Source organism: Impatiens glandulifera, chromosome 1, assembly GCF_907164915.1.
Source record: "Impatiens glandulifera chromosome 1, dImpGla2.1, whole genome shotgun sequence".
In the NCBI taxonomy this organism is placed as follows: Eukaryota; Viridiplantae; Streptophyta; class Magnoliopsida; order Ericales; family Balsaminaceae; genus Impatiens; species Impatiens glandulifera.
Window position 1 is genome coordinate 128,174,480 of NC_061862.1, and position 10,384 is coordinate 128,184,863.

The following is a 10,384-nucleotide window of genomic DNA, read 5'->3' on the forward strand; positions in this document are numbered from 1 at the left end:
TTTTGCTAAGAAGGCCTTAAAATTTTAAAGATTTGGGCTCTAGTAGCCAGGCAGTGAAATTATTAAGACATATTTGAAACTGTAGAAAGAGCATAACTAAGAAAACCCTCTTTTTTTTTCAACAAGTAAAAAGAGCAAATTTAAGAAAACCCTTTTTTTTTTCTTCAACAAGTAGAAAGAGCTAGCATATCTGAAACAAACAGGAAGACTGCCCCAAGAACTAATTAACAAGTCATCAAATTGAGGTTTTGCTTTCAGTGTCTGCATTTTGTTTAAACACACAAATAGAAAGAAAAAAGACATAATAAAAACAAAATTCACACAAATAGAAGAAGGCATAGATTCATGTCTTTTAGACATCAAGTATGCTAACACAAATATAAGAAGAAACAGATTCATGTCTTTTAGACATCCTCTACAGCAAGCGAAAGCAATAGCAGACTCTCTTCTATATAGTATATAGTAGTTAGTTACAAACAAAAGATTTAGCTCCAACAAGGAAAGTGTTGAAACTAGAACAAACATAAGAATTTGGATTGTAGGAAGAAAGAAGTACTAAATCAAATGATTGTGAGGTTTTGCTTTCATTGTCTATAATTCGTCGAAGTCTTATACAAGTACAAAAGCATAACATGAATTCAAAAACACCCTGAAAAGACAAGAAGAAGACAATACTATAAAATGTATGTTGAGATAATTCATAAAAACCCTTTATTCAAAAAGTAGAAATAAGTCCTTTTTCCAATGAGGTTTTGCTTTAAAGTGTATTCTTCCATCAAACATTTAAAGTGTATTCTTCCATCAAACATTTAAAGTGTATTCTTCCATCAAACACTTTGCAGGCATATGAGAGAAAAAAAGAAGTGTGTAGTGAGCCTGTCAGACAACCACAAGACCAACCCAAATCAGGACCAAAACACCCCTGCGAACGAATATACATAGTAATATGACAAAAAACTGAGTTTAAATAGTAAACTAAGTTAGTTTGAAAATGAATAAACAAACAAACTAGGTTATTTTAGGAAAGTAAACGACAAATAAGGTTACTTTGAAAAAACATCCGGTGCATGCATCTGGAAGGCAACTAAATGCAGCAGAAAACAAGCAAGATGAAGAAATGAATTTGATGTAAGAAAGACTCGGAATTATTTGAAAACTTTCTATAAATTAAGTCTATACTTTATACCATTATTTTATATATTTTTAAAATATTTAAATATTCAGACAACATAAATTGGTTTATTGTTTTATTTTTCTGGATTTTTATCAAGGGTTTAAGCAAGAAGAAACTTCAGCCCCTCCTCCTCCTCCGACAATCCAATCGTATCAAGATCGGTCCGACATGAGAAAGCTTTCGTGCAAATCCATCTTCTCTTCGCAGTCCAAGTTCTCTCTATCAGTTATAGCCCAGCCATCGTCTTCCTATTCTACCCATGAACCCAATCTCAACCAATCAACTCAGCCCCTGCTCAAACCCTGCAAAACAACCGGCTCTTTGATCTTATCCAAGATTAAAACACACCAATCGTACGCCGTCCCCTTTCACAATAATCTCAACACACTCGCAACAGCACCGCAGATTTCATCCAGGCAGAGAAGGGCGAGAGATAAATCCAAGCTCCAGGAAGCATTCGATTATGCAAAGTCATCTGAAGATATGCTTATAGCCTTTAAAGTTATGGAAACCAGTTTTGACGAGAGAGAGCTTGGTTTAGCTTGCTTGAAACTTGGCCTCAAACTTGACCAAGAAGGTGAGGACCCTGAAAAAGCTCTTACTTTTGCCAATAGGGCTTTAAATGTGTTTGATAAAGAAGATTCCAAAGCTTCTTTACCTCTCGCTATGACCCTGCAATTACTAGGCTCCACTTGTTATAGTTTGAAAAGGTTTAACGATGGTTTAGGGTATCTTAATAGAGCCAATAGAATTCTTGTTTTGCTAGAAGAAGTGGGTTCTGGTAGTGTGGGCGATATACACCCGATTCTTCATGCTGTTCAGCTTGAATTGGCGAATACAAAGACAGCAATGGGTAGAAGAGAGGAAGCCATTACTAATCTTAGAAAATGTCTAGAGATTAAGGAAATGACTTTGGATAAGGACAGCAGAGAGCTTGGAAATGCTTATAGGGATTTAGCAGAATCGTATATCTCCATTCTAAATTTCACTGAGGCCCTCCCATTTTGTTTGAAGGCAATCCAGATTCATAAGGAACAACTGGGGAATAATTCGGTTGAAGTCGCTCGTGATAGGCGTCTCCTTGGTGTAGTCTATACCGGTTTGGAAGAACACGAGAAGGCCTTAGAGCAAAATCAACTCTCACAGAAAGTTCTGAAAAATTGGGGTCTTTCTTCCGACCTTCTTCGTGCAGAAATTGACGCTGCCAACATGCAGATCGCATTGGGGAGGTATGCTGAAGCCATTAACACTCTGAAAGGTGTTGTTCAAGAGACTGATAAAGAAAGCGAAGATCGAGCTCTAGTCTTCATTTCAATGGCGAAGGCATTGTGTTACCAGGAGAAGAATGCAGATTCGAAGAAGTGTCTAGAGATTTCTATTGAAATTCTCGCCAAGAGAGAAAAAATGTCACCTTTAGAAGTGTCGGATGCTTATTTAGAAATATCGACGCAGTATGAGGCGATGAATGAGTTCGAGACTGCGATTGGATTGCTTAAGAGAGCTTTGTCTTTGATAGAGAGGCTGCCACAACAGCAACATTCGGAAGGAAATGTGTCTGCGAGAATTGGATGGTTACTACTTCTAACTGGGAAAGTAGAGAAAGCTATTCCTTACTTAGAGACTGGAGCTGAAAGGCTTAAAGATTGTTTTGGATCAATGCATTTTGGAGTTGGTTATGTTTATAACAATTTGGGAGCTGCTTATATGGAGTTAGATAGGCCTCAGTCTGCTGCACAGGTCTTTGCCATGGCTAAGGAGATAATGGAAGTATCCCTTGGTCCTGTACATGTAGATACAATTGATGCTTGTCAAAACCTTGCAAAAGCATATGATGCCATGAAGAGGTATGACTTTTTCTGCATTTTTAATTGTTTCATCCATCATTCAATGAATTTAAGACTCGTTACTCGTTTGACAGTGGGTTAAATGTATCAAATGGACTTGTAAAAATGGATCAAATCTCCTACTCATATATATGTTTTTCCTAAGAGCTTGTTTGATCCATGTATTTTTTTTTTCCAACAAGAAACTTGTGTTTTATGTAAAGAGTGGTTTATTTGAGTTATGTATAGAAGCTCGTTTTGTCAACTGGCTTGTGCCAAAGACTCATTTGACAGTTGGTTTCGTTTATCAAATGGACTTGTAAAAATAGATCAAATCTCCAACTCATAATGTTTTTGACTAATAGCTTGTTTGATCTGAGTGAGTGTTTCTTTTCAGCAAAAATTTTGGTTTAATTGAGTTATTATTGTCAATTTCCCAAAATATCACTAATATTGTTATTTTAAACTGTTATTATAGAACATTTTGGTTGATAATTTGATGGAAAAAATGAATGATGGTTATATATTAAATTATTTTGGTATCATATGATGGTTTTTACTCTATTTTTTCCTACATTTATTTTCATTATCTAATATATTTTGATATGTGGTGGTTGTGCAGCTATCCTCTGGCCATTAAATTTCAGGAGCATGTAGTTGAATCATGGGAAGGACATGGTTTGAGTGCATTGGATGAGCGGAGAGAGGCTAAGAATGTTCTAGAACAACTCAAGCGCAAAGCCAGTGGTGACGATGGTTCTTCTGATAAGCCGGGGATAAAGACCCTGCTTTTACCACATTCTAGTAATGGCTCTCGGCATAATATTAACACAGTGAATCAAAGGCAGTCGGGTGTATCTTAGCTTTGTAAAAACTATACGCAATACTACTGTTTTTCCTTCTGGTCGAATTTCAGGTAAGTTATTTTTGCTGAAATCATATGATGTGTAACACTTGGTTTTTATTTTGTTCAACTTATTTCAATTAGGGTTGAATTAAGCTTTTTTATTCATTTGAAGTGAAGTTGATTCTCTGCTCTAGTATTTACTTCTTTTTTAATAAGCAATAAGACAGATTAGGTGTAGTTCTTGTTACAGGAGAAACTATAGTTTTTTTTTCAGTATAAGTTTGTGCTAATATGAGTCCAACTTAATTAATTGCTAATATCAAGTTTTGAAGACAACCTTGAAACGTTATTTATTGAATGTCCAGACGCGTTGAATCATAATTGTACACTTTAAAATCGTCGTTTCGTTTCACGCTCTGTCTTGAATGTAATCAGCTGACTTTAATTCTATTCTTTTTTTCTCAGTCTATGTGAAAATTGATGTTAGAGAAAAAAAGGTGTGTTTAGAGAATTTTGGAAAAACATATTTTGATTTTTGAGTTACCATTTGATTTATGGTGAGAAATTGTGTATGAGAGCTAGTGAAAATATTTTTATTGGAAAATTTTGTGAGTGTTAGTGAAAATGTTTTTATGAATTCGATGTTTAGTTATATTTGAGAGATGAACAAGTGAATGTTTTATTGGTCCTATGTTTTGGTTATATTTGAGAAAGGGTTGAAACGATAAATTTTCTGTAAAATGTCTGTGTATAAAATGATACATTGATGAAAATGATAAAATTGAGGGATAATTTTAGAAATACTTTAATTATAGAATATGAAACTCAATCTTAGTATTCATCTCAAATAAATAAAATTATTAAAATGCTAAAAATAAAATTAAATGTATAGTTGGATTCCAACTGGATCCCGACGTTGATGTGTGACTCTCCTTAATAATAAGAAGAATTTTGTTTAAATTTTGATAATTCAATGATATTCGTTATTAGCTTGAAATTAGTTTCGAATTTGGTGATCTTATTTTATTTTATTCTGATTACATTATTATTAGTTTATTGAATTGGTATTTAATAAAAATAAAATGAAATAAAAAGTAAGGCATTTTGGGGATGGTTTCCCAAAGTAACTTTGTCAAACGAACCTAGTTTGTTCATTCATTCCCAAACTAATCTAGTTTACTGTTTCGAACTCAATTTTTTTTTCTTTGAAAACCTTCCTTGGGCATGAGTCCAAAATATATTTATTATTATTATTTTAACTTTTTCAAAACTAATTTGGGTCAAAGACATAATTTTAACAGGTGTTATGATGTTGACTATTGAGAAATAAAGAAATTTATGGCATAACTAAAGGAAAAATATTTTTAACATTTTAAGGATACTTATTTTCTTGATCTTATATTGTTCTAAAGGATCCCAAGTAGTAATATTTTTATTTCAAATTGATTTTTTTGAAATTCAAACTTGTTTATTGTAGAATTAAACAGTTCTTTGCCTAAATTAATTTAAAGAAGAATAATATATATATATAGATGACAAATAAATATTTGTCAAAGTTTTTTTTTATTTTTTATTGCAAATATATAATTTTTTTTTAATAATGTAATTCTTTATTTTAATTAATTTTTTTTAAAAAAGTTTTAAATTTAAAATCTGATATATTTTTTAAATTATTAAAAACACAAATAATTCAAATAATTTTAATAGAGTAGCAACCTTCATTTCCAGCGCATTGAGTTGAGGATTATCCGGCTTCAAATCCCATTTCAGATGATGCTAGTTTTCTTAAGATCCAAAAATTTACGTCTTCTTCGATATATCACAACAAGATCTTCAGTTTCTTCATCATCCCACATTTCCACCCACCACCAATTCTTCTACCCAGCGAATGCAGAGAAATTCTCTCTGTTTCTAAATCAACGCCCTGGGGCTTCCCAATTGAAACAAGTGCATTCCAGAGTCTTAACTCAAGCCCTATCACATCCCCACCCTTCCCTAACAGATTCTCTCATCCACTGTTACATTTACCTTGAAGACCTAACAAGTGCTAGGGCCTTATTTGATTCCCATCCTTCTCCATCAACTCTAGTATGGAATATCTTGATCAAATCTTATTCAAAGCTACAACTTTGTCAAGAACCCATCAATCTCTTGCGTCAGATGCTTAACTTAAACCCATCTTCTTCTGTTTTACCTGACGTATACACCTTTAATTCTGTCATTACTTCGTGCTCTCATCAGGTCTCCCCTCTATGTGGACGAATTATCCACGGGATGGTGATGAAAAATGGGTATCTATCTGGTTTGTACATAGGAAATGCTCTTGTTAACTTTTATAGCACGTTTGGGAAAATGGAAGATGCCCATCAAGTGTTTGATCAAATGCCTCAGCAGGATGTCTTTTCTTGGACAAGTCTGCTCCTTGGATATACAGAAAACAAAGAAATGGTTAGAGCTAATGAAATCTTTTCTAAGATGCCGTTGAGGAATGAAGTGTCTTGGGCTGTTATGATTTCGGGTTTTGTTAGAGGAGGGCTATATGTTGAAGCCCTTAAATATTTCCAAATTATGATATATGATGGTATGGTGAAGCCAAACGAAGCCATTATTGTTTCTTCCCTATCAGCATGCGCACATCTTGGGGCACTAGACCAAGGAAATTGGATAAACTCGATCATAGACAATAACAGAATCTCGAGAGGTTCAAACATTGCCAGCGCTCTGATCAACATGTACGCTAAATGTGGGAAAGTAGATTTAGCAAGCCGAGTTTTCAATCAAACGTTGAGAAGAGATGTTCTAATTTACACAAGTATGATTACTGGATTCTCTATTCACGGGCTTGGAAACGATGCTCTCCTTGTTTTCAACCAAATGCTAGCCGAAGATGTAAAACCAAACGATGTTAGTGTTCTCGCGGTTCTAAATGGATGTAGCCACTCCGGTCTAGTTAATGAAGGAAAATCAATTTTCTACATTATGGAGACTAAATGGGGAATCATACCCAAGATTGAGCACTATGGTTGTTATATAGACATGCTATCTCGATCCGGTCATTTGGAAAGTGCTTTCGAAACAATCAAGAAAATGAAAATGGATCCAGATAAAGCTATATGGAGGGCTTTGCTTAATGGGTGTAGAATTCATCGTGATGCTACTAAAGCCGAGCTTGTTATTAATCACATTGGACGGTTTTACCCTTGTATTGGTAGCAGTGGAGGTGAGGTTCTCATTTCGAACTTGTATGCGTCATTAGGTATATGGGAGAAGGTGGAAGAAGTGAGGAAGATGATGATAGGTTCATCAAGCAGTCCTGGATGTAGTTGGATTGAAGTTAATGGAATCATGAATGAATTTAGAGTTGGTGATGCATTGCATCCACAGATGTATGAAATTCGAAGAGAATTAGTTGAGATTTTGAAGAGGTTGAGTGAAGAACAAGGGTATATTGCTACTACGACGTTAGTTTCTTTTGATGTAAACGAGGAAGAGAAAGAGGAAGCTGTGGCGTGGCATAGTGAAAAGTTAGCGATTGCTTTTGGATTAATGAGTACACCATCGGGAAGTTCAATCAGAATCGTGAAGAACTTGAGGACTTGCGAAGATTGTCATTTTGTTTTGAAGGCTATTTCTAAAGTGTTTAGTAGAGAAATTGTTGTTAGAGATAGGACAAGGTTTCATACTTTTACGTCGGGGAAATGTTCATGTAAGGATTATTGGTGAAGATTGTTTTGTTTGTATTATTAGATTCCTTGATTTTAGTGGATGTTGAAAATATTAACTAGATGTTATATCTTAATTACTTAGATTGTAAATTATCTTGTAGTTATTTCCTAATATTTAGTAAGATAATTTTGAACTTGTAAGGTAAATTCAATTAGTACTCTGAAAACTAACAAGAAATTGATTTGTTTTTTTTTTCAATGAAATATATCATTCTTCTTATAGTGCTCAATTGCTCATACTTCAACAAGCTATGTAGAAAATGTTATATGGAAGAGAAGGTGTGGCTATTTCTTGTGTTTTAATTTTAATATATTTTTTGTGTGTATTTTTGTTTACAATGTATAACTAAATACATTAATAAGAAAAAAAAGAAAGAAAGAAGCCTTTAATAAACAACTAGACAATCTCAAAGGAAATTTGATTTGTTGAACACCTCTTTAACAAAATTTCACAAAAAGAACAATTTGTCCAAGATGAAGATATCAAATCTTCTATGTTTGAATCTCCAATAACACAAGCTAGAACTCACAACATATGCCCTATTAAAATTCATTTATTGAGAATTTGATATATTCATTAGGAGACTTGATATAAGTTCTATTGACATTAAAAGTTATATATTGACATTAGAAATGATTCAGATATTGTTGTTGGGGAGTGAAGGATCAATCTCTAACTGTTCCTTATAGTTTATGTATAGCTATTATAATGGTTAATGTAGCAAGTTATTAGCTCCAATTGATTTGGATCTTGTATCATATAAATAAGGCGGTTTGACACAAAATTATAAATGTAATTTAATTATTTAAGACTTTTATAATTTAATTATCACAGACTCTATAATTAAAAGAAAAGATCAACTCACTGAATCTCTTACTTATTATTTTCTAGTTTTTTAATTTAAATAAAAATTTATAAATCTTTTAACTATTTAGTTACCTCTTTACTTTGAATAAATACTTTTGTAATTGAAATGATATAAAAAAATACATTCACAATGCATAACACTCTAAGCTTCTTTACTATGAGGTATCTGCTGTTATAAACATTCAGATTTGACCTACATATTTTATAATAATATTATTATTTTTAATAATAATAAAATAATATTTTTGATTTTTTTTTTAAAATAACCCAAAAAAGAGATTAAAGGTCAAATTTAGATTAATTATTGTCTAATTAAATTCTAAATAGAAAAATTAAATAAAAATTCAAAAATAATTTGAGGTCAAAATATTGTATTTATTTTACCCAAATTAAACCAAGAAGGAATTGAAATTATTTAATTATGATTTTAAACATAAATTATGTATAATTTATGGCTTAAAACAATTAAATAAATATCCCAAAATACCCAAACATAAAATAATGAACATAATTTTTATTATGTTTTCAAAATTATTTTTTGTGAAATTTTTGGTGGAGAAAAACGAAAAAGAGGTTAAAAATCGATTTTCAAATAACCATTTTTATTATAAATAAAACTGATAATCGGGTCCAGCCAAAATTATTTTTAATTAATGCAGCCAGATTCTCAGTCATCGGATCAACACTAGATTTTCATCTAGCGCTCAGGAACGCGCCACACAACCCGCTGTAACGGATCTAACCCGCACCCGCTCCACCGGATTAACTAACAGGATGTACTAACCTCGTTAGTTGAGATCGCCAAATGCGGACGAAACGCCTAACACCGCTGTTTCAATCTGTTTTTTTCGCTGGAATGGGATGCTCGCTAGAATCGCGACCGATCAACAATATTTCTTCCAGAAGGTCTAGCTCCTTCGTTTCTCAATCTTATCCTCTAATTTTTTTTAACTACGTGTTCATCTTATCCTCGCCTACAATAGCCCTAAGCCTATTTACCATACCTTATCTTAGAACTAGGCTGCCACGATCGAAGATAAAAATAGGGATAAGATTTATAATCGTCAAATTCGAATTGAATTATCCCTCCTCGACCGACCTAGCTTGGGTATAAATACTCCCCAGCTATCTTTCTTCCAAAACATTAAACATCACAACATATTACACTACAAATCAAGGATTTGAATTCCGGTCAAAAACTGATTTTTGTGAAAATCTTCTCCGGCCACCACACCGATCCAGGCATTTGGAAAGCTTCCAACACATCCAAGGTAAACATCACAACATATTACACTACAAATCAAGGATTTGAATTCCGGTCAAAAACTGATTTTTGTGAAAATCTTCTCCGGCCACCACAGTTTCGATCCAAGCTTTTGGAAAGCTTCCAACACATCCTAGGAATGTTCTCTAATTGTTGGTATGAATCCAGAACCTTTGTATATCAATTTGCGATTGAGAATTTGATTTTTTTCAAAATTTTCAAGTTTGATCGGTTTGATCTGTTCTAGGGTTTAATTATGTAATATTTTTTGTTTAGAATCAATCCATAAATGTTATATAAAATTTCCGTTGAAAGAGATTCGATCAAATCAAACAAAAACTCATAAAACGAAATTTTGAATTGAAAATCTGGATTTTTGAAAATTCATTTCTTGAGTTTTAATCTTGATTTTTTTTATTCAAATAGCTACTAGACATGTTTGTAAACATGTTAGGATAATTTCCCGATCATTGTAACATCATTTTGATCATGTTTAATTAAACCGTATTTTTGAAAATTTTGGATTTTGATTCCATCTTCAAAAATCGTTGTAATGATGTAATGATGTTCTTTTTTTGGTTGTGATAAACTATATTCATAATTTCAAAACTAATGGAACAAAAATCAGGCCTTGAAATAGCCTAATTTAAAAGATCCCAAATTTTGACCTAAAAATAGTTTTA

The 10,384-nt window shown here is 32.7% G+C and overlaps 2 protein-coding genes across 2 annotated transcripts; both read left to right on the forward strand.

Annotated features, from left to right (window-relative positions):
• Window positions 1–1,265: 1,265 nt before the first annotated feature.
• On the forward strand, window positions 1,266–4,009 carry LOC124919757 (protein KINESIN LIGHT CHAIN-RELATED 2). Its single transcript, XM_047460083.1, has 2 exons — window positions 1,266–3,018; window positions 3,620–4,009. The coding sequence occupies exons 1-2, from the start codon at window positions 1,343–1,345 to the stop codon at window positions 3,858–3,860; spliced, it is 1,917 nt and encodes a 638-aa protein (XP_047316039.1). The 5' UTR covers window positions 1,266–1,342; the 3' UTR covers window positions 3,861–4,009.
• LOC124919759 (pentatricopeptide repeat-containing protein ELI1, chloroplastic-like) lies at window positions 3,776–7,590 on the forward strand. The gene is made up of 2 exons (XM_047460085.1): window positions 3,776–3,913; window positions 6,086–7,590. The coding sequence occupies exon 2, from the start codon at window positions 6,119–6,121 to the stop codon at window positions 7,565–7,567; it is 1,449 nt and encodes a 482-aa protein (XP_047316041.1). The 5' UTR covers window positions 3,776–3,913; window positions 6,086–6,118; the 3' UTR covers window positions 7,568–7,590.
• Window positions 7,591–10,384: the final 2,794 nt, after the last annotated feature.

Coding starts and splice junctions, on each gene's coding strand:
- LOC124919757 (XM_047460083.1), top strand. CDS start 1,343: ATGAGAAAGCTTTCGTGCAAATCCATCTTCTCTTCGCAGTCCAAGTTC. Junction 3,019..3,619: donor GCATATGATGCCATGAAGAG/GTATGACTTTTT, acceptor GTGGTTGTGCAG/CTATCCTCTGGCCATTAAAT.
- LOC124919759 (XM_047460085.1), top strand. CDS start 6,119: ATGGTGATGAAAAATGGGTATCTATCTGGTTTGTACATAGGAAATGCT.